Genomic DNA, 27,866 nt, shown 5'->3' with positions numbered 1-27,866 from the left:
GAGCCCCCGGGACCCCATCCAGAGCCCCCTGTGACGCCGGCCAGAGGCCCCTGCGACCCCGGCCAGAGCCCTTGCAACCCCATCCAGAGCCCCCTGTGATGCCGGCCAGAGGCCCCTGCGACCCCATCCAGAGCCCCTGCGACCCCATCCAGAGTCCACTGCAATCCCGGCCAGAGTCCCCGGGACCCCATCCAGAGCCCCCAGGACCCCATCCAGAGCCCCTGCGACCCCGGCCAGAGCCCCCTGTGACGCCGGCCAGAGGCCCCTGCGACCCCGGCCAGAGCCCCCGGGACCCCATCCAGAGCCCCCTGCAACCCCATCCAGAGCCCCCAGGACCCCATCCAGAGCCCCCGGGACCCCATCCAGAGCCCCCGGGACCCCATCCAGAGCCCCCTGCAACCCCAGCCAGAGCCCCCAGGACCCCATCCAGAGCCCCCTGCGACCCCATCCAGAGCCCCCGGGACCCCATCCAGAGCCCCCTGCAACCCCAGCCAGAGCCCCCAGGACCCCATCCAGAGCCCCCGGGACCCCATCCAGAGCCCCCGGGACCCCATCCAGAGCCCCCTGCGACCCCATCCAGAGCCCCCAGGACCCTATCCAGAGCCCCTGCGACCCCAGCCAGAGCCCCTGGGACCCCATCCAGAGCCCCCTGCGACCCCAGCCAGAGCCCCCTGTGACGCTAGCCAGAGCCCCCAGGACCCCAGCCAGAGCCCCTGCGACCCCAGCCAGAGCCCCCGGGACCCCATCCAGAGCCCCTGCGACCCCAGCCAGAGCCCCCGGGACCCCATCCAGAGCCCCCTGCGACCCCAGCCAGAGCCCCCTGTGATGCCGGCCAGAGGCCCCTGCGACCCCATCCAGAGCCCCCAGGACCCCATCCAGAGCCCCTGCGACCCCGGCCAGAGGCCCCTGCGACCCCGGCCAGAGGCCCCTGCGACCCCGGCCAGCACCGGCCATCTGCGCGGTCACTGTGTGGCGGGAGCCCCTCCTCTAGGGTGACAGGCAGATCCCTGAGGTCAAGCCAAGGTCTGAAGGCGAAGAGTCAGGAAAAGCGGCACTGGGCAGACGGGCCTGGGGAGGGGAGAAGGCTCGCATGTTTTATGGGGGTGTGTGGTCGGCCCAGCTCCACACACGCCTGCTCACGCCTGCACAGGCCCAGGGCCGTGTCCTCCACTTCCCACTTGGTAAGCAGTCCCTGACTGAGCTGCCCACACACCCCCCCACCCCGGGCCTGGCACTGTGTCCCCCTACCCCCCACGGACACCAGAGCCCCCAGGCACCCGTGTCCCTGGACAGTCCCGCCCAGTCCTGGAGCCACTGCCTTTTCTGTGGGGTCTGCCCTTCTAGGGAAGAGAAGCCCACTCTGGAAACCTCCTGACCCTTCCCAGCACCCGGCTCAGCAGCCCCCGGGCACCAGCCCTGGTCTGGCCACGGCCTCACACGGGGCCTCGGGCCAGCAGAGGGGCTGTTCCGGGCACAGCAGGCTCATCAGGCCCAAGTACCAGACAGACATGCCCTGGTCTGAGGGCCCAAGTTGGGACAATGTGGCTTTTCAACCCACGAAGAGGCTCTGCGGGTGAGGGCGCGGCTGCAGGCACCGGGGCCCGAGCACCTCCCAGGGCTGCGTGCACACGGGCATCGCCTGGGGCTCAAAGGGGCACGCCTGGGGGATTGTGGATCCTGCCACTGACTAAGCCAAAACGGGCTTTCATCATTCATCTGAAAACGCCGGAGGAGTGGACGGCCGCTCGCCACACTCACCCGCCTGCTCCCCCTGGCCTGGTCCACTCCCCAGTGCTCAGATTTAAGAGGAAGCCTTCTGCAAGCAGGGGGGTCATTTGTACCTGAGAGGCCAGAGGGAGACGACGGGGGACACAGTCACCCACACGTTCGCTTGGTGAGCCCACGCTGGGCGGGCTGTGTGTTGTCCTCACCAGGCCTGGGCCTGGGGGAATCTGCCACCCTCGGGCGGCAGGCAGAGTCCCCACTTCGAGGCCCCGTGGGCGCCGCCATCAGCCTGCAGCCCCACGAGTCGGGGAACATGGCGACTGAGGACCAGCTCCCCCAGCCGGGACCTGACAGACCAGGCGCCTCCCTGGTAGTCTGACCTGGCTGCATCAATGCCTGCTGCTAACCCGGCCCTCACCCAGGCCCCCAGGGCTCAGGAGGTGCTCAGGGAAGCAAGGGTGCCGGGCGTGAGCCGCCGGGCGTGAGCCGCCGGCCAGCCGTGTCCTCACCGCAGCCTCCTGCCCCCGCTTCCCGATGGCCCCCGTGACACTGCGGCCTTCTTCACGGGGCATTCCTGCCGTGAGCAGACCAGCGAGCGGGAGGGCGGGGACGTGCCCATCGGGGACCCGGCTCTGCTGTGCACACAGCACGACCGAACGCGGGCGAGCCTCCCGCAGGGCCTACCTCCACCACGGACTTGGAATCCAGCCGGAAGTTGAAATCGCCGAAGACAAAGTAGCACGCCTTCTCGAACCGCTGGTCAACAATCCTGGGAAGAGAAGAGGGAAGGGGTCCCTGAGGTGCAGCCCTGCGCCCCAGAGGCCATGACCCCGCCGGCGGGGCTAGCACGGGGGGCGTCCCGGCCACACTGGCCTTGCGGGTGAAGAAAGCCCGCGCCAGTCACCTCCGGCTCAAAGCAGGATGAGAACCGTCTCCAACAGGACTGCCCGCAGGACGGACGTCCGCCCCAGCAGAAGGGAAGGGAGGCTCGGTGACCGGGCCCACAGGCTCGATGCCCAGCTGCGGCCGCATGGACGCCCCCACTGAGACGGGGCCCCTGGGCCTGGGGTGGGGGGCGCCTTCTCGGCCCGCAGGGGGCTCTGAATAAAGCACGTTTCACGGGCAGGCAGGGCCAGGGAGCACCGCTCACCCCTGACCAACTCAGAAACATCCGCCTGGTTACCCCGAACCAGGCCCCAGTGTGCAGGGTGAGGGCAACCCCCTGGAACGGCCCTTCCCAGGGACTTGTTAGCTGAGAAAGAAGAGCTGACCAGGAGCAGCGTCACCACTGTTTCATGGTGCTGGGCGGGAGGCCATCGCCTGGTGGGCGGCTCCGCCTGTCCATCCGCCCATCCGTCCTCCTAAGCCGGGAAGGTCGGCAGCGGCGGCCCCTCTCACACACGGGCCCACGCTCTCCCCGCCAGCTCCCGCCTGGCTCCTTGCCTCCTGCGCTGAGTCTCAGGAGTTTCCCTGGAAAGTGCACCGTGAGCTCTGCACTGCCCGGGGGCCTTGAGTTCCTCACAGCAAAACACGGCCCCGGCCCCACGCTGGGCCTTGGGCATTCTCCCCCAGGCTGGCTCCTCTCCAGGCAGAGTCGGCGGCCTTTAATCCATCTGGAATTGCTCCGGAGGACTGGATCTGAGTCCATGGGTCTCTCCAGCGGTGACTGATTCTAACCCTCCAGGAAACAGTCCTCCCCTCCGCAGTCCGTGCAGAGACTCTCTTTCCTGCACGTCTTTGTCCCGTTCCTGTCGTTTTAAGCAACAGCACTTCTTGACAGATGCCCTTCTCACTGAAATTCTTCTAAAAATCTTCTCAGCTGTTTCCACGTTTTTCTTGCACATTAACTGCTATATCATGTTGCTGAATTCCATGAAAAGTCTTGTTTTCCAGTTTAACTGGATTGATTCTCACACATACGAGTTTGAAGAGAAAGGACACATTTTAACACATTATTGCTAACAGTGCAGATGCGCAGTAATGTCGCTTCTTGCGTGAAAGTTAAATCTTCTGTGGAGCAGACACCCCTCAGGGATGAAAACTCGGGGAGGCCAGAGGGTTGGCCCCAGGGAGCCCTGCGCCCGGGACCAGCCTCGCCCCTTACCCCACTCACCCACCGGCACCCAAAGACTGTCGGCAGGAGGGGACCTGAGCCATCTTGGAAAGGTTCATCTTCTTTTGCTGTTAAACGCCTTCAGAAGAACACACCTCGGAGAACCTGCGTGGTGTCCCCATCAGGACGTGGGGTGTGGCCCCCAGGTCGCCCACCTCCGGGGGGCCCCCGAGCTCAGCCCGCCCTCCCCAGGAGAGGAGAGGAGACGAGGCCGCCCCCACCCTGCCTCCGGAGTCCAGTGGGTGGTGGGAGCAACGCCCACGGGAAACACCACCTTGCTCGTTAAAAAGCCCCAAACCGCCCCCCACTAGCGGCAGCCCCCTGGGTGCCCGCCATGACCACCAGCTGCACGAGACGGGGGACAGGGGCTTCCCGTGCCCTCCAGCCTCGCGCTGGGCAGCCCCAGCACCCCACGGAGAGGCCCCGAGGCCCCCAGGGCCAGCTTCTGGCCTCTGACCCCCGGCCCGCACAGGGGGGCTGCCTCCAAGGGGAGACCTGGGGGCGACCCTCAGTGCCCCGGGTCAGGGGACTGGCAGCGAGCAGTGACCCCCGCAGGGACCTGGGACCACCTCCCGCCAACACATGACCTCATGCCACTCAAACGCCTCGCGTTTCTTTCCCTCTTTGTATTTATTAACTTTTCAAGGAAAACTGAACCAAGGCAAAGCTTCTGCTTGATCTGCGGGAGGGAGGACGCAGACTTACCTGACACGTCACACACCTACACTCTCTGTCCTGATGGCCTGCCACCCTGCTTACTAAGAAGCCCAGGAGCAGGGTCCCCGAGAAAAGCCCCGAACTCAGGCAAGCCCTCTGCCCTCAGGCGTCGCCCCGCCGCGGTGTCGGTTTGCACATCACACGTCAGCGCAGCCACGGACACGGCTCAGACGCAGGGACACGGGCAGGGGCCCCCAGACCCTACACGTTCTCCAGCCGGTGTTTCTGCTCAGTCTTGTTTTTAAAGAACCTGCCCCGTTCCTGTGGTGGGAAAGGCCAGGGTACCACACTTTCTGGGACCCCCGTGCTCCGGAAGAGGCCAGACGGCGCTGGGCCGCCACGGCCCGCTCCTGTTCCTGGGGCAGGAGGGGGCCACAGCTGGGGGCGGAGAGACGTGCAGGGTCAGCCCAGGTGTGGGCTCTGGTCCCCACTGGGGCTTCCCCGGAGGCCCAAGGTGCCGGCAGGCGACGGAAGGGCCGGTGAAGTGGGAACCCGGCTGACGGCCCTCGTCACCAGGGCACGGACGGGCCCGGGGGGTCGCCGCCGGGGGACAGACGGGCCCAGGACCAGGAAGTGGGGTAAACGGCCGACACAGCACTAGGCAAGTGAACAACTGGCCCGTTTAGGGCCCGTATGGGGGTAATTTCCTTTTACACAAGATAACAGATTTCAGATTTACTATCGGACTGAATCAACTTTGAGAAGCTCGGGGGTTTGCAGGGAGAGAGGCTGCGTTGGGCAGCCTTCCTGGAACCCGGCCCCGTGGCTTCTCTCGTGACGGCCGTGGTGACTGGTGACGGATTTCATCAGCCTGTCTCGTCGTGTAATTCCATCATTAAAACCCTAAACTTTATCATATTTCTGTGCCCCGCTCTTTCCGCCGTAATGGCCCACGCCCATCAATAACCGAAGCGTGGGCGCGAGATGGAGCGGCTGTCTGCCGAGGCAATTGCCGGAGAGCGGGCGAGGCCTATGCTTTTAATCTCAATATAGCGTCGTTCGGACCAGCAGGAAAAAGAGTTGTTTTAAAATTAATTACCTTGTCAGTAGCTATTATGATTAAAAAGTGTGCCCACATCAATACCGCGTGCCTAATTCAGAAGCAGAGTCACAAGAGAGGCCATGAAAATCAATGGGTTAGGCCTTGAAGACAGAGGCTCTCTCCACTGACGGGGGAGCTCACTGCGTGATGCTCAGGCCGCGGGCAGGGTGCCAGGCGGGGCAGGGGCGTCGGGCCCGCCAGCCCGGCTGGACGCTGGGCAAGGCAGGGGGCATTGGGCCCACTAGCCCAGGGGACACTGGGACCCTCTTTTGTTAGCTTTAGCTGTTGAACGTGGTAGAAACCAATCCTGGGCTCGCCTCGGATCTGGGGGAGGCCACATGCTCGGACAGAACAACCTGAACAGCAAAACACCATGGTGGGGGCTTCTGACAACCAGGCCTCTGAGCCGCCTCCAACAGACCGACCTTCCTGAGAGCCACGCTCAGGGCTGCACGCGTACTCTGCCCTGTGTGGCGTGCTGGCTGCGAGGGCTGCAGCCCCGGGATAGTCCCTGGCGTGGGCCGGGGGGGGGGGGGGGGGCTGCAGCCCTGGGGATGGTCCCTGGTGTGGGCTGGGGGGGCCTCAGCCCCGGGGATGGTCCCTGGCGTGGGCTGGGGGGGGGGTGGCTGCAGCCCCAGGGATGGTCCCTGGTGTGGGCTGGGGGGGCCTCCGCCCCAGAGACGGTCCCTGGCGTGGGCTGCAGGGGCCTCAGCCCTGGGCATGGTCCCTGGCATGGGCTGGGGGGGCCGCAGCCCTGGGGATGGTCCCTGGAGTGCCAGCTGCGGCACACGGAGCCTGAGGTGGGGGCAGGGAAGGGGGGACCCAGGTAACTGGGGAAGGAGCCTCCTGCTGACAGAGCAGAGCCAGGCAGGCGAGCACCCCCCCCACACCCACCCCTGGGCATCTGCCAGGTCCCTGCGGTTCACAGGCCCGAGGGGCCCGCCCGCTGCACCCGCTCCCCCAGCTGGCATCTCTCGGGCTGGGCGCCCTGGGGACCCGTGAGGGGTGCACACCTCGCGCAGCAGGCGGCCAGGCCGAGCCGTTGCTGCAGCCCCGGGGCTGCGCTCAGGGTCCCGGCGCTGCACTCATGTGGGGCAGATCTGGGGAGGCCACGGCCCAGAGCAGCAGGACAGAGGGCGCTGCCAGCCGCTGAGCGTCCAGGGGCTGCGCCCCATCCTGAAACGCCCCCTCTGGTCTCCGTCGGCTGGTGGCCAGAGCTCTGCTGTTGGAACGAGGCCTGAGGCCCTGCTCGGCGGTGGACTGTCACCCCAATCGTATGTTGGAGCCCCAGTCTCAAGATGGTACTGGAGAGAATTAAGGTCAAATGAGGTCACGAAGAGGGTCCCGGATTCAACAGGACAGGTGTCCGTGAGAGAAGAGGCCCGTGGCTGCTTCTGTCCTCCGAGGATGCGGAAGAAGATGGCTAGCATTGTCCAGCCAGGATGTGGGCCTCCAAGAGCCGAAGGGATGTGCACGCTGCTCCAGCTCCTGGCCTGAACTCCGTCTGTGCACAGACTGGCCCAGCCACGGGGCTGCCTTGGGGGCTGCAGGCCCTTCTCAGACCCCCGCGGGGTGTCTGCGTCTCTAGGCCCGGCTGCTGCAGGCCTCCGCAGGCTTCCCGGGTGTGCTGCCCGCTCGCACTCACTCTCACCAGCCCTTTAACAGCAGGGTGATATCACACCTGCCTTTCTGCTCGGATGGCACCACGGGCAAGGAGCAGAGACATGCCCCTGCTCCAGGGCCACTGGGCTCCACACGTGCAGCCCAGCAGAGAAGCACCGGGGGCTCAGGAAGCCGATCCTTCAGACCTGCGACGTCCACGAACGCGGGCAGCAAGGCTGCACCTCACGGGCCCTGGGGAGACGCAGACTGCCGTGCGGCCCAGCCTGGCTGAGCGCGCGTACTGGCAGGGCCCCAGTCCAGCAGCAAAGGAGGGCTTGAGCATCCTAAATGGCAGCGAAGTAAGCAAGGCCAGCAGGTGGATGAGCACAGAGGGCGCCGCCTCGAGGGGCGCTGAGCTGCAGCGTGGACATGCTGGTGCCCGGACACGGCACAGAGGGAGGGGTCGTGCACCGTCCACGTGGCAGTCCAGGACGTTACCTAGGACGCACGTGGAAGCCCGCACTCCGCAAACACAGACGATGCAAGCACCCCACGGGAAGATACAACGCTGCTCGGCTGTGAACGCACACGGCCGTGCCGGAGCATGCATGGAGTCCCTGGGGGAGAGACAGCCCTGCACCAGGACAGGAGGACGGGCCCCGGCAGCACCCTCAACTCTGTCTGAGCAAGGCACGGAAACAGCGCCCCGGGCGCGCTGGGCTGGGGCCCTGACTTCGCCTCCGCTGGCGCTGCGCTCGGCTCTTGTGGCGCATGGGCCCGCGGCCCCGCGCTGTCAGGACAGCGGCTCATTCCTGGACGGCCGGGGCCTTGTACGCCCTCCCGCCCGACTCCAGGAACACGCGGGGGACCCGTCCTCCGGCCAACGAGGAGGCTGCCCGGCGGGCCTGGATGCCCACATCTACGCTGGGCTCTGACACGAGGACAGCGGCCGCCCAGGGGCCCATCGCGCAGGCCGTCCCGGCGACCTGCATCCTTAGCACGGGGCCTGCCTCTGCCTGGAGACCAGAGGCTTTCTTTTCTGCCGGCTGGCCGGCGGGGCGAGTTCTGGGAACGGCCCGGAGAGGAGCCCCAGGACTCGGGCCTTTGAGCGGCTGACAGCTGACGGATGGCCGCCCGCAGGGCCACAAAGACGGCTGTGTGGCTGCCGCGTCACGCCGCCGCTCCCTGGGAACTAATTGCTCGGCGTCGCCCAGGGCAGCTTTATTTTCCTGGCAATCATTTCTCTGAATGCCCCAAAATGAGCGTGAAACAACTCTTTTGACCGGACATAAAAGTTAAATGTCCCGATGTTGACCAAATTAACTTCAGCGCTGCGACAATGGCTGTATCTGTGAGAAGACGCTTGGGACAAAGGGGCGCTTTCTGCCCGGATTTCACAGTTGTGATGTAAGATTGTTCCTGCGGACCTGGCCGGGCTGCACTGCAAAGGCAGACACAAGAGCCCTGTCACTTGCGGAAAAAACCTCATTTCACGGCCGAGAGCTTGGGAGAGGCCAGGAAGGGCTATGTGAGCTGGTCTCTGCGGCTGGGCTGACGTCCCAAACGCTACCCCCAGGGTGTAGCTGTGTGCCTGACAGGGACCCTCCACGGGTACAAAGATGCACACAGCCCCCCAGAGACCCAGGGAGGGTCCGAGCCACCCCCCAGGCAGATGGGACCCCAACCCCACGCAGAGGCCCCGACACCGCCATCCCCGCATCTCTGAGCCTGGTGTGCTCCCCTAACTAGAGGTCTGTCTCCTTCTAACCTTTCAGAACAAGAGATTTCAAGCAAGAAATTATTGCACAGAACATCAGTTGTTATTCGCCATAAAACCTGCCCTCTAGTAACACTGGAAAGCCTGTCTTCTGACGTCTGCAAGTTCACACACTTCGGACCAGAGTCTTCCTCTTGGGCGTTTTTCTTCATAAGTCGGCTTTTCACTTTAAAATCATCTTCAAGTCACAGGAAAGCTGCAAGGACGGCCGAGGGGCTCCCGGTCTTAACCCAGGTCCCCCCGCCCGGCCAGCGGGGGCAGGGCATGGGCTCCCGCCCCAGGTGGAGACGGGCCTTCAAGGCCCTCTGGGGAGACTGAGCCGGGACCCCTGCACTGCCTCTCTGCGCCCACGTCGGCCGCAGACAATGCTCCCAGAGGTTCCCAACGCCCTGAATGGGGCCCCCTTGGTGGCAGCGTCCATTCAGGGGCCAGCATGGCATTGTGCTCCCATCGGCACAGCAGAATGCAGTCTGCTGGTGGCTGCCAAAAGGTTAGCAGCCCCGATGAAAGGGCGTCCGTCACTCACCGCCACAGAGCAGCCCTTTGTGCGGGCGCCGGCCACACCGGGAGGTCCGGACGCGGCTGGCTGGGCGCCCCACAGACGTCCATGGGAAAGCCGAGGCCGCTTCCCGGGGGCCGCGGAGCAGCAGCAGTTCAGGCGCTGACAGGCCCTGAGGCCACCTGCCTCTGCCGCCCGACCGCAGCCTCCAAGAGCGGCCCAGTTCCCGACCGGCTCGGCCCTGCCCTGAAGGTGGTCTGGGAGGCCTGTCCGGCCGCTGTGTCTGCCGTGACCACACGTGCCCGTCGCCCTTCCCCTGCACTGAGAAGCCTGTTCCAGTTGGGCTGCAGGCCGATGCCCCTGCGGGCTGACCGCCTGGAGCCTCAGCACCGACCCGGCTGTGCTGGCGCCTGGCTACCCTGGGCCCGAGTGGCGAAGGCTCGGGTCCAGCCTGCTGTCCCTGTCTTCGGCGATCAACACCCAGCTCGGTCCACAGCTGGACACCCAGCCCCAAGGAGTGCCCACTGTGGATGCGGCAAGGGCAGGCAGACCCCCCGTGTCCCCCGCGTGTGGGTTCTCAGGGTGACCAACGGACCTCGGGAACCACTGCCTCATCCCAGGCACAGCCCCTGGCCTCCCGCCCCATCCAGGGCGTGTCCTGGCCGAGCACTACTTCCGGTTGGGCCGGCTGGGCCCTGCGGAAATTGGAAACGCTCCCCAAGGCCAGGTGGGCCGGGCCCCCTGAGAGCAGGGGTGCTGTAGGGGAGGCCTCGCAGGTGCTGGGCTCTGGGAAACTGGGCCCAAACGGCCGATTAACCGGGGTGAGACCGCCTCTCCCGCCCAGACAACAGCGCGTCAGTGCCGATGCGGCGGAGGTCACAGATCACCGTGGACAGACGAGGACCAGAGGGCCCAGGTAGGGGCCCTGCGCACTGGCTCTGATGGGGCCGGGTGGCCGCGGGGGCTGAGAGCAGGGACAGGAGGAGCCCCCCATCCTGAAGACCACCAAGGCAGCCGCCCCTCCCGTCAGGGGCCCGAAGCTCTGACCGGGAAGCAGGGGCAGAGCGCGGAGGGAGGCGGCACTCAGAGGGCAGGGGGCAGGGGGCAGGGGTCAGCGGGCAGGGTTCAGGGGTCAAAGGGCAGGGCTTGTGTCAGCTTTGTACTTTTGGTAAACAGGGGAAAGCAAGCCAGGACAAGGTGAAAAGCCAGCAGCCTCAATTCTCCCCAGAGGCGGGCGGGCGGGGGCCCCTCTGCACCCACCTGTCGAGCACGTAGCCCAGGGCCTTGTGCCGGATCCCCGAGTACACAGAGGGGCTGGTCTCCCAGGCAACCAGGTTGGAAGCATCGTGGAAAAGGTGGATGTTCACCAAGTCGAAGGCACTGCGGGGTCACAGACAAGAAGCTCAGGATGCAGGCTGGAGCTGCTGGGTCCCCCGGGGCGGCCCCCTGCCATCCCACCCAGCTCCCGGGGCAGGCGTGGCCAGGCTGCCCGGGGCAAGTCCTCCTCTGAGGTGGACTCAGAGGAGACACACTGGGCTCATGCGCTCGAGCCCTCACACAGGAAGGACCCACGTACAAAGGTCGCCACCAGCGGCAGAGGGACCCACAGAGGATACCTGGAACTTGTGTCAAAACAGAGGAGCCAGAGGCGGGTGAGGAGCGGGGAGGAGCTGGGCGCGCACCCAGGCCTCAGCTCCCCACGCAGCTGGCCATGCAACCTGAAGCCCCCATGGGGTCCCTGGGGGCACTGGGGGGTTCAGTTCACGCTGCAGAAGCAGCCCCGAGCTCACAGCCCCTGGAGAGCCTTGGGGAAACTCCGCGGCCATGTCTCCTGTGGGCCTGCAGGGGCATGGGGAGGCTGGGGGGCTGGTCACCCTTGGGAGCCCTGGAGTGTCGCTGGGGCCTGTCTGGTTCACAGCAGAGCGGGCGGGTGGGCTCCACACCCCCTGCAGAGTTGGGGCCACCAGGCCCTGAGACCCAGCCTGACAGCACACCACGCACGCCACCCCCGGCCCGAGCACACGGAGGAAGCTCCAGCTCTCCGCTCCGGCCGCACGGTGACCACTGAGCCCGGGCAGCCCCCGAGCCCTTCCCTGGGCCACGGGTGGCAACCGGGCACCGGGTCAGGAGGCTGCAGCGGTCTCGGCTCCTCCCCCCCCAGAGCTCTGGGACCCCCACCCAGGGGATGCCCCGACTGCGTGCGGCCCCAGCGAGGGGGTCGTGTGGACGTGGGGGCGGTCCCGAGGAGGGGCCGCAGCAGTCAGCCAGCGGAGCAGTCGCAGGGCAGAGCCAGGTGGGCGCGCATGCCGGGGAGTGGGGCACGGACTCCTCGAGGTGCCCCGTCCCAGCAGAGGGGTGGGGGTGCCCGACTTCCCGAGGGTCCCCCCACCCATGCTGAGAGTGCTGCTGGCCGTCGCTGCGGGGGCCACCAGCGAGGACCGGGATGCGGCCTGGGCCTCTTGGCCACACTCAGGGTCCCGGGCATTGCAGGGCCCATCAGCCCTGTCCAGCCGGCGGGGGGGCGTTGGGGCTGGCCGCACGGGCTGCGGGGAACGTACCAGTCCGCAAGGCACCACCGCGTCCGGAGGAAGCCTTTCCTCGACCACTTGCACTGAAAAGCAAACAGGCCACATGGGTCAGCAGAGGTGGTGGGGGGCGGCGGCCGGGACAGCTCTGGACGACACTGTGCTGGGACCACAAGCCACTGCGTCATCGCCAACTCTGACCCCCAGGCCACAGCCTCACGCTGGCACGGCCTCCTGGGACATCTGCCCTCCCATGGAAGCCTGCGGCTGGTGCCCAAGAGGGGTGTGGGGAGGGCCCATGGGGACAGGTGGGCGTAGGGGCAGGGGCTGTGTGGTCCCAACGCTGCGTCCAGGGCGGCAAGTGCTCCGACCCAGCAAGGGCCTCCCCTCACCACACCGCATCCCTGCCCACCCCTCAACACCCAGACTTCACGAGGAGTTCCTCCCACTTCCGCGGGCGGCCCCTCCCACTTCCGCGGGCGGCCCCTCCCACTTCCGCGGGCGGCCCCTCCCACTTCCGCGGGCGGCCCCTCCCACTTCCGCGGGCGGCCCCTCCCACTTCCGCGGGCGGCCCCTCCCACTTCCGCGGGCGGCCCCTCCCACTTCCGCGGGCGGCCCCTCCCACTTCCGCGGGCGGCCCCTCCCACTTCCGCGGGCGGCCCCTCCCACTTCCGCGGGCGGCCCCTCCCACTTCCGCGGGCGGCCCCTCCCACTTCCGCGGGCGGCCCCTCCCACTTCCGCGGGCGGCCCCTCCCACTTCCGCGGGCGGCCCCGCCCCCTGCACAGCCTGGGCTGGCCAGGTTGCAGCGGCCTCGAGTCCAGACAGGCACTTGTCGGGCCCCTGCCTCACTGGCCTCCTCTCTGATCACAGCTGGCTAGAACCACCTCGCCGGTCAGAGTGGCCGCTGTGGGACCCGGGAGCCCTTGAGGCTGAGAATGGCACCCGGGGTCTCGTGGGAGTGGTCACCCGCAGGGGCCGGGGCCGGGGCCGGTCCTCGGGGGCCGTCGCCCTCTCCTAGCGCCAGGGCGGGGGGCGGAGGGGGGCCTCTAGGTGCGCCGGAGGTTGGTGCCTCCCCCGCCCCTGGGGCAACCTCTCCGGAGACCCAGTGACTGATCCTACGTCCCCCTGCAGAGAATGGGAGGTGGTCACGGCCACCCCGCTGCCCTCAGGCACGTCGGGAAACTGGAAGCCGCAGTGCAGAGCAGCCCTGCCTCAGAGGCCCGGCTTTTGGGCTCGGGGCGGGCCTAAGGAGGCGGGACCAGGGTCCAGGTCCGCACCCACGGGGAGGGGGGCCGGGGTACCTGCACACGAGCTTCTGGACACAGACGCTTGCTGCACATGGAGGCAGAGTTCTCGGGGGGACTGGGGTCTCCCCGGCCTCCCACTGTCCCGTCCACCCTGCTGGGCGCCCTGGCCATCGCCGCCTGCTCCAGGCCCGCGGCGTCCGGGGGTGGCCGGCTACCCCCCGGCGCCGACCCCGACTCTCGGAGAGGCCCTCGCCCCTGGAGAGGAGACCACAGCGGCCGGGGGTGGGGGCACGTCGTTCAGCAGACAATATCAAGTGCCCGCTCAGGTGCCCTGTTAATAGGATTCCTTTACGAGCAGATGGATTGCGAGCACAGGCGGCTTCATCTACTAAAAGACGACATAAATCTCAGTGAGAAAAGGGAGGCTGCGGGAGGTTATCAGCACACAGCCCCCGTGAAAGGCCCGCCTCGGAGCATTAGCGGGATTAATTCATCTTTCATAAGAGCTTGGAGTGAGCCCCATGATCTATGGCAACAACCAATTTCTCACTACGGGCTCGAGGAAAAAAAACCGCCCCGGCCCCAATCGCCTACACAAATCTGCTTTTTAAAAATGGCCTCGCATTATCTGAAGTGCTGCTCCCAGAGGTGGTGTTTGAAACGCGTGTTGAGCCAAAAGAACCCGTAAATCAGCGGGGAGAGTTCTGTTAGTTTTAGACGCGGTGGGCTGTAATTATTTGGAATGGCATTATGCCTCCATCACGGTAATTACCGTTAGATTATCCTTAAGTGGTGGTAATAAAAGAAAGCTAATTCCCTCCCCTAAAGTGTGTGTGAACGGAGCGGCGGGGCGGGCCTGCCCGCAGAGCAGGAGCGCCTGCCGGGGGCGGCCAACCCACAGGACCCCACAGTGGGTGGGCCTCCACTAGACACGTGGCCCTCGGGCTTCTCACACCTGAGAAATCCCAGACTGCCGACAGAGCGGTAGAAGTACGTGTGCTTTTCTCAGTAAGACTTTCCTCCTGTTAATTCATCAAGACGAAAGGAAAATGAGCAAGTCCTGGAAACTCAGACGCAGGCGATTCCGCGGGGCAGAGCGGGGGGCCCCAGCCTGGGTTCACCTCGTCCCAGCGACACAGTGCCACGGTGCAGAAATCTGGGTCCCCACAGAGGCACCCCGCCTCCTTCCCCGAGAGACGCTCTGCCCTCTGCCTGTGGCGGGCAGGGGGCCCCCGCGGAGCCCACAGCCCCTGCCAGCCCCTCCCTCAGAGGGTGTGCATGTTGGGGGGGGGACCACGGCTGAGCCCCTGAGGTGCCCACCCATCCACCCGCCCGCCTTAGCCCCCATCACGCCCTCAGGGCTCAGCAGGAGAGAGACCGGGGGGACCCCAGGCACTCTGGGCCTGGAGAGGGTGCCCTGCAGAACAGAGCCCGAGGGTGAGGAGTGCGGGCGCCCTCGGAAGAGGCCACAGTCCTGGGAGGGGTGCGGGCCAGGAGGTGAGCTGGGCTCACAGAGGCTCTGGGTCAGGCACCGGGCCTCCCTGCAGGGAGTGGCCTCGTCCATGGGGCTCCTCGGCCCGCCCAGGAGGACGTGGTGACCGTCACAGATGACCTTCTCTGAGGACTGCCACAGTCCCCGGCCGAGAGCCTCCGGTGACCCGGCTCCAAGGCCACAGGGCAGTGAGAGGACCCCAACCTCCGAGTCAGCTGCAAGTGATGGGGACGAGGGGCGCTGGGGGGTCAGCTGAGTCTCCAGAGTAACAGTGACGTACCATGCACATCCACTTCAGGCTGGGTCACCAGGTGCGTCCCCCCTGGTGGGTGTGGAGTGGGACGACGTCCTGGACACCAGGCAGCCCCTGGGGGGCAGCGGCTGGGGCAGCAGCGCCGAGAGGGAACCGGCGGGCTGGGCACCAGCAGAGGCTGCCTGCCAGCCCAGGTGCCCACCAATCTGGGGCCGCACTTGCCTCGGCCCGTCACCATTCAGGGCTCGAGTGGCCAATTAAAGGAGAAAGTCGCAAACAAAGATACTGAGCTGCTTGGGTGGGAGAAAGGGGGGCTACCTCAAAGGCTCCCCACCTGGCCCTCAAGTGCTCGCTCCATGAGGCCCTGGGCCCAGCGCTGCCCACGGGCCGTCCAGCCCCTGCCCTGAGCAGGCGAGGTGCCCTGCCTTCCCTGCTGGGTGCACGGATCCCGGACATTGCCAGGGGTGTCAGGGTCCCCCCTGCAGAAAAGCTGATGAAATACCAGAGTCTCCTACTTGGCCAGTTCAGGGATGTCCCTTAAATGCCCCCCGGACCCCTGCAAGCTGGCCCTCCTGCTGTCAGAGGCCGGGACCTTTCCTGTGGTCCTGTAGACCCCTCTCAGCCTCCCCCGAGCTGGCACCATTTCCACTGTGGTCCCCGGTTACTCTCAGGCCGGGGCCAGTGCTGGCTGTGGGGGAGCCAGGGGGAGTCTGGATGGGGGTGAGGCCAGGAGATGACCCGACCTCTCAAGATGACTTCTCAGCCCCTGCTCTGTTCCTGGGAAGCTCAACCACCCTCCTGCTGAACGCAGCTATGGCCAACAGCCTGGGGGGATGGCAGGGCCCATGGGGAGGCGGTCAGGGGAGGGGGCGCCGAGGAAGGAAGCTTCCGGAGCTCCCCCACCACGCCCTCCCCAACCCGCAGGGCAAGAGGGGACAGCCTCTGGGGCAGGGACTGTGGCGGGTGGGGCGGCGGGCTGGGAGGCAGCCCCTGACATCAAGTCCTTGGCGGGGACAATGGATGGGGAAGCTGTGCCTGGCGGGACGAGGGGCTCATCCTTCATGGACGCGGCCACAACTCCCTCACCGCAGGAGCGGGTCATAAAGCAAGTTAATAAAGCCGTGGCCTTGCTGAAGTCAAGTGCCGGGGGCGGGGCGGGGCGGGGGCGGGGGCAGGGTGGGGGGTGGCGATGCTCTTCCAGAGTTGGGGGAGGGGGTGGGGCGATGCCCAGCTCTCCTCAATCCCCCAGGCTTCACGGGTCATGTCCCACTCTGTGTCCACAGGCCCCCCAGGGAAGGTGATCCGTCTGGGTCAACCTGTGGGTTTCACCGTAAGGAGGCTCCAGAGACACTGGTTATTACAACATTCTCTAAAAGGACTGGGATCCAAAATTGCGTGCGCAGCGTAACGGAGGCATAAAGCTAACAAAACTGTGCAAAAGTGCCCGCGACGCCCAGGAGCCGCACCCAGGCTTTCCGACTGTGTCCCAGCAGTGGCGAGAACCAGCCGCACCTCCCTAAGCTTCCGGAGCTCTGTGGGGCAGGCACCCCAGGGCCTTCCCTGTGGAAGCACGGGGGCTGCTCAGCACATGAGGACGGGGAGAGCCCCCGAGGGCCTGCGCCCCCACGTCCCAGCGCTCCCGTCCGGAGCGTGACCGACACGCGGAGTGAGGTTTGCTGGGAGCCCCGAGGGACAGTCCTGCACCCTTGGGGGACGGGTCTTCAGCCTGGGAGTGACGGTGGCTGGAAGATTCACCTGCTTGTGTCAACCATGGGTCCTCCAGCCCTCACCCGAGGCCACCCTGCCAAACCCACCGGGTCGGGACCTCCAGCAGAGCAAGACGCCGGGGCACGGCAGCGCGGGACTGGGGTGAGGACGTCCTGTCGCGGAGTGTGACGCATTCGCGGCCCCGGCCCTGCGCTGTGCTGGCCGCCCCGGCAGTGACCTACCTCGGGGAAGTAGTCCTGCGGGAACTTCTCCTTCTCCAGCATGGGCGTGCTCTCCAGCGTGTCCGAGTAGATCTCCTTGCCGGTCACCTTCTTATACTTCTTGGCTGGAAGGAGGCCCAGGATGACTTCAGTGCTGCACCCCACCCCCAGCTCAGGGCCACAGGGTCCCGCGTCCGACCCGGCAGCCCTGTGCAGGCCAAGGGCCGCGACCCCGGGCAGGCAGCTGCTCCTGGGAACCGGGGGCCCATAAGCTGCCATCCCTGCAGCTGGACCCTGAGCCTGGATTTCATCACCCTCAGAGTGCCTGGCCTCAGGTTTACGGGGCTAGTTGGCCCCCTGAGCAAACGGCCGCATTTAAAAGGGCTGTGGCGCTACCGTCCACTCGCGCTCCAGGTGAATTTATTTAATCACATTGATCTCCTCCTGCCATCACTCACAGCCAGGGAAGAGGAGTCCTCATGTGAGACTGGGTGGGGGGCGCAGGCAAGGTGGCGGGGAGCTCTGGGCCCACTCCCCGCCCGCCCTGTATCTGGCCGACCCCTGCACACCCAGGCCAGGACACTCCCTTCACAGACCACAGTCCCTGAGTCCACCGCGGGGCTAAACGCATGCTGTCACTGGGCTGGGGGGCAGAAGGCTTCGAGCCCTCCCCACACGCCGGCAGGGAGCCTGGCAGCAAGAGAGCCTGCTGAGACCGCCCCGGGAGCCCCCACCAGCTGCAGGGGCATCACACTTTCCCTGCTCCCAGGGGATGGGGGAAGGGGCCTGGGGTGCTTGGGACAAAGGACGCAATGGGCCATCCTGCCAGAGTGCCCCTGAGGCCCGGCCCCATGTCCAGAGAGCGGCCCCGCTGCGCTTTGTGGAGCAGGGCCCGCCCCACAAGCCCCGCGAGCCCAGGGAGCCCAGGGATGACGAGAGCTCCCCCACCCCCCGGGGCAGGGCTGGGGCCGCCGTGCCAACCTTGTCCCCAAACCAGCGAGCCGGGCCCCTGCCTACGGGTGCCTCTGCACCTCAACTGACCTCCCAGCTCCCCACACCGCCGCCTCTGGCTCCCCGCCAGCCGGCGCCTGGGGGAGGCTAAACGGACAAGGGCCCCAGATGGAGGAGGAGTCTGCTCCAGAAAGGGAGCACGGCGGCCAGTGCGCAGGACAGGTGGGGTCAGAGCAGGGGAGGTCACAGAGCCCACAGAGCAGGGCGGGGCTGAGCCGGCGGGGAGCCAGGGGCAGCCTGGGCCCCCACGCCATCTTCGGAGGGCATGGGCCACGTGGAGTTCCGGCCCCAAGGCTCGCCGGAAGGAGGGCGGGGCTGGGGGCTGCGGCAGGAGGCCGTTCTGCTGAGATGAAACCTGGGTCCCTTGAGGAAAGAGGAGACTGGGGAGGGGTGGGTAGGAGAAGGCCTTGGTCTTTCTTAAATAAGATTTTATTTTTAGAGCAGCTTGGGGGTTACAAAAATTGAGCTGAAAGTGTGGTGTTCCCATCCTCCTGGTGGCTCAGACGGTGAAGAATCCGCCTGCACTGTCGGAGACCCAGGTTCAGTCCTTGGGTCGGGAAGATCCCCCGGAGAAGGGCACGGCTACCCACTCCCGTCTCCTTGCTCGGAGAATTCCAAGGACAGAGGAGCCTGGCGGGCTACAGTTCCCGAGGTCACAAAGAGTCGGACATGGCTGAGTGACTCACTCACTTTCATACCTTCCCAACAGCCTGCGTTGGTGGGCTCGCCCTTGCTGGGGGTCCTGACAAACGCAGACATCACAAATGCACATATCCACCACTGCAGCCTCTCAGAGCCCTTCCGCGGCCCTGAAACCATGCCCCACCCAACCCGGTTCAGCCAGCCTCACTTCTGCTGCCTCCACTGTGGGTGGCCTTCCCCAACAGGCCGCGATCCCTCAGGAACACGCGCTTGAGCCTCCTCCGCGAGTGTCTGTGTCTTGACAGCCATCTCGTCTTGCTGCTGGAAAACATTCCAAGTCCGGACGGCCCGCAGTCTGTATGTTCTTTCGTCTATGAGGGACACACTCTGGTTACTTCCAGTTTTTGCTGATTATGAAGAGAGATGCTGTAAACATCTTTGTACAGGTCTGCGTGTTGCCATCAAGTTCTCTATCTGGGTGAATGCCAAGAGATGTAAGCGTGTCTGCGGCTTTGCAAGAACTTGCCGAGCTGCGAACCCCGGAGGCAGGACCGCTGTGCTTCCCCACCAGCAACGACGGGGACTTCCTGCTGCCCAGAGCCCGCCAGCATGCCGGCCGACTTCAGGCGTTCTCACCGGGGTGTGGGGGCTTTAACCTGCATTTCCCTGGTGGCATGCGATGCTGGATAGCTTCTCATCACATCTGTGTATCTTCTTGGGTGAGATTCTGTTCACATCTTTTGCTGTCCAGTCACTCAGTCGTGTCCGACTCTTCGCGACCCCATGGACTGCAGCACGCCAGGCTTCCCTGTCCCTCACCTACTCCCGGAGCATGCTATAACTCGTCCATCGATTTGGTGATGCCATCCAACCATCTCATCTTCTGTCGCCCTCTTCTCCTGCCTTTAACCTTTCCCAGCATCAGGGTCTTTTCCAATGAGTCAGTTCTTCACATCAGGTGAATAAACTATTAGAGCTTCAGCTTCAGCATCAGTCCTTCCAATGAATATTCAGGATTGACTTTCTTCAAGACTGACTGGTTTGATCTCCTTGCAGTCCAGGGGACTCTCAAGAGTCTTCCCCAACACCACAGTTCAAAAGCACCATTTCTTCGATGCTCGGCCTTCTTTATAGTCGAATTCGCACATCCATATATGACTACCGGAAAAACCATAGCTTTGACTATACAAACCTTTGTCGGCAAAGTAATGTCTCAGCTTTTTAAATAATGCTGTCTAGATAGCAAATTAAAAAGCTGAGACATTACTTTGCCAACAAAGGTCCATCTAGTCAAGGCTATGGTTTTTCCAATGGTCATGTATGGATGTGAGAGTTGGACTGCGAAGAAAGCTGAGTGTTGAAGAATTGATGCTTTTGAACTACAGTGTTGGAGAAGACTCTTGAGAGTCCCTTGGACTGCAAGGAGATCCAACCAGTCCATCCTAAAGGAGATTTCCTTTCCTTCAGTCCTGGGTGTTCACTGGAAGGACTGATGCTGAAGCTGAAACTCCAGTACTTTGGCCACCTCATGCGAAGAGTTGACTCATCGGAAAAGACCCTGATGCTGGGAGGGATTGGGGGCAGGAGGAGAAGGGGACGACAGAGGATGAGATGGCTGGATGGCATCACCGACTGGCTGGACATGAGTTTGGGTGGACTCCGGGAGTCGGTGATGGACAGGGAGGCCTGGCGTGCTGCGATTTATGGGGTCACAAAGAGTTGGACACGACTGAGCGACTGAACTGAACTGAACTGAGATTGGTCATAGCTTTTCTTCCAAGGAGCAAGCATCTTTTAATTTCATGGCTGCAGTCACCATCTGCAGTAATTTGGGAGCCCAAGAAAATAATGTCTGTTACTATTTCCATTGTTTCCCCATCTATTTGCCATAAAATGATGGGGCTGGATGCCATGATCTTTATTTTTTGAATGTTGAATTTGAAGCCAACTTTTTCACTCTCCTCTTTCACTTTCATCAAAAGGCTTTTTAGTTTCTCTTCACTTTCTGCCATGAGGGTGGTGTCATCTGCATATCTGAGCTTATTGATATTTCTCCTGGCAATCTTGATTCCAGCTTGTGCTTCATCCAGCCCAGCATTTCTCATGATGTACTCTGCATAGAAGTTAAATAAGCAGCGTAACAATATACAGCCTTGACGTACTCCTTTCCCAATTTGGAACCAGTCTGTTGTTCCACGTTTGATTCTAACTGTTGCTTCTTGACGTGCATACAGGTTTCTCAGGAGGCAGATGAGGTGGTCTGGTATTCCCATCTCGTTAAGAATTTTCCACAGTTTGTTGTGATCCACACAGTCAAAGGCTTTAGCATAGTCAGTGAAGCAAAAGTAGATGTTTTTCTTGAACTCTCTTGTTTGTTCGATGATCCAACAAATGTTGGTAATTTGATCTCTGGTTCCTCTGCCTTTTCTAAATCCAGCTTGAACATCTGGAAGTTCTTGGTTCACATACCATTGAAGCCTCGCTTGGAGAATTTTGAGCATTGCTTTGCTAGTGTGTGAGAAGAGTGCAATTGTGTGGTAGTTTGAACATTCTTTGGCACTGCCTTTCTTTGGCTCACTTAAATTATGTTGTTTTCTTACTACTGAGTCTTAAGGAGTTCTCTTCATTGGAGAGCAGCCCTTTTGTGCCTTTTCAAATACCTTCTCCCAGTCTGTGGCTGGTTTTCTCATCCTCTTAACGGACAGAGAACATGTTTTTCACTCCAATGAAGTCCAGCTGACGATCACTCCTTTGATGGATCACGCTCTTAGTGTTGTATCTAAAGAGTCATCACCATACCCAAGGTCGCCTACGTTTTCTCCTACGTTACCGTCCAGGAGTTTTGTGGTTTCACACTTCACACGTGGGTCTCTGATTCATCTTGAGTTAATATTTGTGCAGGTATGAAGTCTGTGACTAGGTTCACTTTCCTTGCATGTGGACAGATCCCAGCACCGCTTGTTGTCTTTGCTCTATTTTATTACTCTTGCTCCTTTGTCAAAAATCAGATGGCTTCGTGTGTGAGGATCCATTTCTGCTCTCCGTTCGATCTATTTGTCTGCTCTTCCACCAACATCATGCTGTTTTGATCGCTGTAACTTTATAGAGAGTCTTGAAGTTGAGTAGTGTCAGCCCTCCAATCTTGTTCTCCTCCTTCAATACTGGGTTGGCTATTCTGGGTCTTTTGCCTCCTCTTCAAATAAACTTTAGGATAAATTGATCAGTACCCACAAAATTACTTTCTGGGACTTAGAACAAGCTTGTGTTGAATCTAAGGATCAGGTTGGGAAGAACTTGACAACACTGGATCTTCCTATAAAGGAACATGGACTCTCTCTCCACTTACTTGGGTCTTCTTTGATTCCGTTAATCAGATTTTATAGTTTTTCTCATGGAGATGTCACCCATATCCTTTAAAAATGACCTAACTTGTCTTATGGCCGTGCTGGGTCTCCGACGCCGCATGGGCTTTTATAGTTTTTCTCACGGAGATGTCACCCATATCCTTTAAAAATGACCTAACTTGTCTACTTATGGCCGTGCTGGGTCTCCGTGGCTTTTCTCTAGCTGCAGTGGGCGGGGGCTGCTCTGGTTGCGGGCATGGGCTTCGCACGGGGGTGGCGTCTCTGGCTGTGGAGCGTGGGCTCTAGGGCCGCAGGTCCCAGCAGCTGCAGCATGGGGCTCAGCAGTTGCGTCTCCCGGGCTCCAGAGCACGGGCTCAGCAGGTCCGGCACTTAGGCCTTGCTGCTCCGCGGCGTGTGGGGTCGTCTCAGCCCGGGGACTGAGCGTGTGTCTCCTGCGCTGGCAGGAGGACTCTTCACCACTGAGCCACCAGGAAGCCCCAGTGTCGCGCGCATTTTGCTGGACTTTTCCCCAAGTACTTCTTTTTGGGATGTGAGCTATGTTCTTAACTTCAAATCCTACTTGTTAAATGCTATCAGTGAAAGCCCTCGACTCGTGCTTATTAACCTCATATCCTGCAACCCTGCTCACTGGCACTAGCTTCTGCTGCTGCCGCTGTTGATGTTAGTTCCTTAGGATTTCCTACATGAACTAGCCACCTGAGACGCAAGACATCTTCCTATCGTAAGCCTTTTCTGTCCTTCTCTTGCCGTATCACAGCAGCCAAGGTTTCCAGTGTGATGTGGAAGGGGATGGTGAGAGCGGACGCCCTGCCTTGACACTGACCTTAGGGGAAAGCATCTAGACCTAGCTTTCCACTGTTGAGTATGACTTAGTGAGGAATCTCCGCAGCTGCTCTTTATCCAGGTGAGGAAGTTCTCCTCTATTCATAGTTTCCTGAGTTTTTATTATAAATGGGTATTGTATTTTCTGAAATATTTTTTTCTACGTCTATTGATATAATCACGTGATTTTCTTTTTTAGCCTATTGATGTGATGGACTACATTGATTGACTTTTGAATGGTAAATCAGGCTTACATACCTGGAATAAATCTGAATTGGTCACAGTGCATACTTTTTCTTATGTGTTCCTAGTTTTGAGTTGCTAACATTATCAACATGTTGAGAATTTTGCTTTGTATGTTCGTGAGAGATACCGGCCTGCAGCTTTCCTTTTTTGTAGCATCTTTATCCAGTTTTGGAGCCAGGGTAATGCTGGCCATTTCCTCTCTGCTTTTACTTTCTGTAAGAGATTCTGAAGAACCGGTATAATCTCTTCCTTAAATGTTTAGCAGAATTCACCGGTGACAGCATTTGGGTCTGATGCTTTCTTGTTTAGAAGGTTATTAAGTACTGACTGAATTTCCTTTAACAGATAATTCGTATTATCTACTCCTCCTTGAATGAGTTTTGATAGACTGTATCTTTCAAGGAAGCGGGCCATCTGAGTCATCGAATCTACAGGCGCAGACTTGCTCACAATATTCCTATATTATCCTTTAACGTCCACTGGATCGGCATGATGGCCCCGCTCTCATTTCTGATATGAATGTGTGTCTTTCTTTGTCAGCCTGGCTAAAGGCTTGCCAGTTTTGCTCATCTTTTCAGAGCCGGCTCCCGGACGCACTGGCTCTCTGCGCTGAGCGTCTGCTCTTGGTCTCGCTGCTTCTTCTCTTCTACCTACTCTGGGTCTCAGTTGCTCCTCTCGCTCAGGTGTGACAGGAGGCTGAGGGGAGGCTGGGGCTGTCTGTCTCCCTCCCCATTGGCTGGGCCTCGATCAGACCCCAGCGGGCTGGACTCTAGTCAAGGGCTTTCCTTGCGGTCAGGCCTCTGGGAGACCTGACAGAAAGCTCTGGGCGTTTCACAACTGCTACTCTCCCCTCCCCTGCCAGAGGCACACAGGGATTTCCCTTGATCTTCATCCTGGGAACCTGGTGGGGCTCCTGGAGGCCAACCCACGAAGGGGAGCCAAGGATGGCCACGCGGGGCCGCCCTGCCGCGACCTGGCTGCTCAGTGTCTCTGCCTCTCTGGCCCGCCAGCCTCCCCCCAAGCCTGAGGGGCAGCAGTCTGTCCCGCGGCCTTGCTCCTCTGAGGGGTCCACGGAGAGTCACCTACTTTCAGCTGGTTTGGATCGTCTCTTCTGCGAGGCTGAAGTGACTACTTCCTTGCTCGTCTCGTGTCGGACCAGAAACTGGAGCCCCTTTCGTCTGTCTCATCTCAACTTTCTAAGTGGGAAAGCATCTGTTAAAATCCAGGCTGTTTGTTCTTTGAAGTGTGTTCAAACTGCACAAACCTGGATTGCTTTTGCTGAAGCTCAATTTCAGGCAGAAATGCAAGCCTTGAAGAGCAGGGAGTGGGGGCCGGCGGCCACACCTGCCTGAGACTCCGGCCGCGCCCACTGCTGTGGGCTGGCAGGAACGCCCGCCGCGCCACGCCAGGCTTGTCTGTTCAGGGCATGACCACCGCCCGTGTTACCACAGTTCTTGTCACTGATAATGTGGAGGTCTTGCTGGAGTCGAACGTACCTCTAAGGTACAGCTGTAAACAGACTGTGGGCTAGCCAGGCACTTCATGATGCCTTCGATGTAGTAATACAGCATTTCTGCAAAGGCTTACTTGAAAAGAGGAGACGCTCACCAGAGGTGGCACCTGTAGGGCCGGAGACGCAGGTTCGTTAGAAGCAAAGCCCTTCTGCTGCAGCTGTGCCGGGAGCCACCGTGTCTGCACCCTCCTGGCACCCTGCTCACGGCCCCGCAGACATGACACCACGTCCAGAGCCTGCGAGAGCGTGGGCAGAGCAGCCCGCTCCCGCCAGGTCTGCTGGGCCACTCTCAGCCCCTAGGCGGGGCAGAGAGTCCGCAGGCGATGGCCTGGTGAACGCCTGCTGCGGGGACCCTGCTCTCAGGCTGATGAAATCACTGCTTCTCGGCCCGTGGGTGTGCTCTGTCTCCAGAGTGAGCAGCCAGGACAACTTTGAATAGACTGCGAGGCAGGCCGCTCCCACCGTCCTCACACCTGGTAAGCATCGCAGAGGCCTGTGATCCAGCTCCACGGCCCTGGTGCAGCTCAGAGAGCTCGACGCTCAACGTGCAGAGCTGAGCCTGCCTGAGCGGTCAACACACACTCACCCTGCGGGCGGCCGGCCCGCAGACCGGGGCAGACCCACGGCCTCCGCGCGTCAGCACTCGGGGGCCCTTGGGAGATGCACAGGGTCTGCCCAGTGAACACGGGCGGCGTTGTCCGCTCCGCCACAAACACGCTCTCGCGCACTCTCCTGAAGCACGCTGTCTGGCTGTGCTTTTCACTTCTTTCCCACTTTCTCACATTTGACAGGCACACAGATACAAACTGTTCCCTTCTCCTCTTAGCTCTGTTATAGGAAAACCAGAGCCCCCGGCCTGAGCCGTGAGGGGTGGCAGGGGTGTGGCCCGGGGGTGGGCTGGCCGGGGCCAGAGGGGAAGCCGTCCGGGGTGGGCTGACATTGAGGCTTCAAAGACACAAAGCAGGTGTCCTCCCAAGTCCCTGCTGCGTGACCGCAGCAAAGCCTCGACCAAAACACACCTGCAGTCCTCTCGCAGGAACACTGGGCGGAAGGGGCCGGGAGAAGCCAGACCACAGGGCAGCGGGCAGGGTCCAGCAGGACAGAAAACCCCAGAGTAGATGAAGGGCAGCGTGGCATCTTACCTTTAAAGTCAAATTGGTAGATGTTTTTTAAGGATTCGTGAAGAAAGTAAAAGCTTCCTAGCGCCTGCAGAGCAAAAAGAGAAACCAAGTGAGTGGCCTCAGAAGATTCTAAAGCGGTCTTGCGCGAGAAGGCGAGTCCAACTCATGGTGGCCAGTCACAGCTCCGGAGCCTCGGCGGCCAGCGTCAACACCTCCCGACCTGGACACCTTGTGCTCTGGCCTCGAGCCAGGCCCCCGCGCCCACCCCGTTGCCCACGTCTGCTGCGGCCACCCTGCCCCCGAGCTGCCAGCCACGAGCAGCACCACCAGCCGCCTGCCAGCGCCAGGAGCAGCTCTGGGCGACCAGCTCGGCCCAGCGCCCCCCTCAGGAGGCCAAGTGCAGGCCCGGGCGGGGCAGGATGGGGAACCCGAAGCCGAAAGCCACTTGTTTACCTGGAATTCAAACTTCACTTGGGGTGTGTGAGGCACACGTGCGTGTGCCCGTGTGTGTGATGAGGACTCAGGCGTGTGGTCAGGGGCTGGGGCTCTGCAGGCACAGAATAAACAGCCCACGTGCTGCTCACCCGACCCCAGCTGTCACCAGCTGCCCTGAACCCTCCCCAAGGGGAGCTACGGCCCCTCCACGCCCACGCCCGAGGCCCGGCCTCTGCTTTCTGCTCTGACCTCGGACAGCCAAGGCCCCTCCAAGAAGCAGACTCGGGCAGCATGGGGACCCCAGGGAGCGAATCCTAACAGCCGCTCCGCTGACATGGGCCTGTAAATGGGCATCCTTTCATCTCTGTGAGGAAAGTAAGCATTCAGAAAAAGCCTAAGTAAATACACACGATTGCAAACATTTGAACTGTTGCCTCACTGAATGCAATAAAGCTAATATAACATTAAGAAGTTTATGATGAATGGAAATAAATTGCCAGTGTAGGGACAGAAACTCTAACTCATATGGAGTCAGAAAATCCATAATTAGTTCTAATGAGTATTTCAAGTCAAAGTGCCACCCAACTTTTCCGACTCCTGACCGACCCCATCGATGCGGTTCAGGGCCCGTTTGTCAGCAGCTGCAAGGACATCTGGAGGGAAGCGAGCAGGGCCAGGCGCCGGCCCGCGGGTCCTCTGACCCCACAACTGTCAGCAGAGTGTTCATCATGTCGGAAAGCGTTGACTCCTTGCCTGCTTTGCTAGAAACAATTAAAATGGTTTTTATGTATTTATAACCCTGACTGTCAGCAGAGCCTGTTTCCTCCATTAGCGAGACGCAGCACCCGCTGCTGTGCCCTCCGGGGCTCAGGCACCGGGGCAGACGCGCCCGGAGGCTGCGGGGACCCAGTGGCCGGGCTGTGACGGGATGCAGCGTGAGCCTGGCTCTGGGGCCGTGTGGCTCCCACGCGAGCACCAGGGGAAGGCGGCAGGAGACACGGTCCAGGGGCCCTGGTTCCACCTGCCTGGCAGCGCGAGGCCCCTCGAGGGTCTGCAAAAGCTGCAAACACTGCGCAGACGGCCTCCCACAGCGACTGAGTCGGCTGACGGCTGACGGGACCCAGGGCCGCACCTGGGCGCTCCTCTGCCTTTGGGGGGCTGAGGGCTGAGGGCCATGAGCCGCTCTCCAGACACGCTGACCCAGAGTAGGGGGCAGGGTGCGGGGAGACCGCTCCCCACACTGGACAAGAAGCCATGCGTCCGCAGATGTCCAGCAGACATGAAGCGCAGGTTTGCCGAGTCCCACAGACGAGCCACTGCCCACCCGCAGTGGGAGGTGACGTGGCCGCAGAGGCCAGCCCTCGGATATGCGTCCACCGGCTCTTATTGGCAAACAAATCGGCTGCTCCAGGACGCACCATCTCGGTGTGACGCCCTCACCTCCATGTCGGATCTCTGGCTTTCCCGGGGATGAGACGGCCCCTAACGCTTGAGTCAAATCGACTGAGGAAGGGCTGCAGGGGCAAGTGTGCCCTCCAGACGCACGGAAGAGGGAAACGCACACGTCTTCTCACACACACACGTGTCCCAGGCAGTCACTATGGGTGCTGATGCTGCAGGGAGCACGGCGTGGTGTCCTTGAGCACACGTGAGAGACACACACATCCCTGCACGCGTGTACCAAGTGTGCACACGTGTACTAAGTGTGTGCACACGTGTACTAAGTGTGTGTGCGTGTGTGGCACGAGGCTGGAGTTTCTGGGTCGCGGTGGGTAGGCACAGAATTTCAC

General features: G+C 61.9%; 1 protein-coding gene across 5 annotated transcripts in view; it reads right to left on the bottom strand.

Moving 5' to 3' along the window:
* Positions 1 to 27,866, bottom strand: part of INPP5A (inositol polyphosphate-5-phosphatase A) — a 152,332-nt gene that overhangs the window by 24,619 nt on the left and 99,847 nt on the right. For all 5 annotated transcript variants that reach the window (XM_069567811.1, XM_069567810.1, XM_069567812.1 and 2 more), the window contains 5 exons: positions 25,663 to 25,726; positions 16,943 to 17,046; positions 12,034 to 12,086; positions 10,736 to 10,855; positions 2,410 to 2,494 (listed from right to left, as the gene is read on the bottom strand). In XM_069567811.1, the coding sequence (XP_069423912.1) occupies positions 2,410 to 2,494; positions 10,736 to 10,855; positions 12,034 to 12,086; positions 16,943 to 17,046; positions 25,663 to 25,726 (426 nt within the window). The remainder of the gene's footprint in view (positions 1 to 2,409; positions 2,495 to 10,735; positions 10,856 to 12,033; positions 12,087 to 16,942; positions 17,047 to 25,662; positions 25,727 to 27,866) is intronic.

The sequence above is a fragment of the Ovis canadensis genome, chromosome 22, assembly GCF_042477335.2.
Source record: "Ovis canadensis isolate MfBH-ARS-UI-01 breed Bighorn chromosome 22, ARS-UI_OviCan_v2, whole genome shotgun sequence".
NCBI lineage: Eukaryota > Metazoa > Chordata > Mammalia > Artiodactyla > Bovidae > Ovis > Ovis canadensis.
This window is presented reverse-complemented; position numbering and strand designations above follow the sequence as displayed.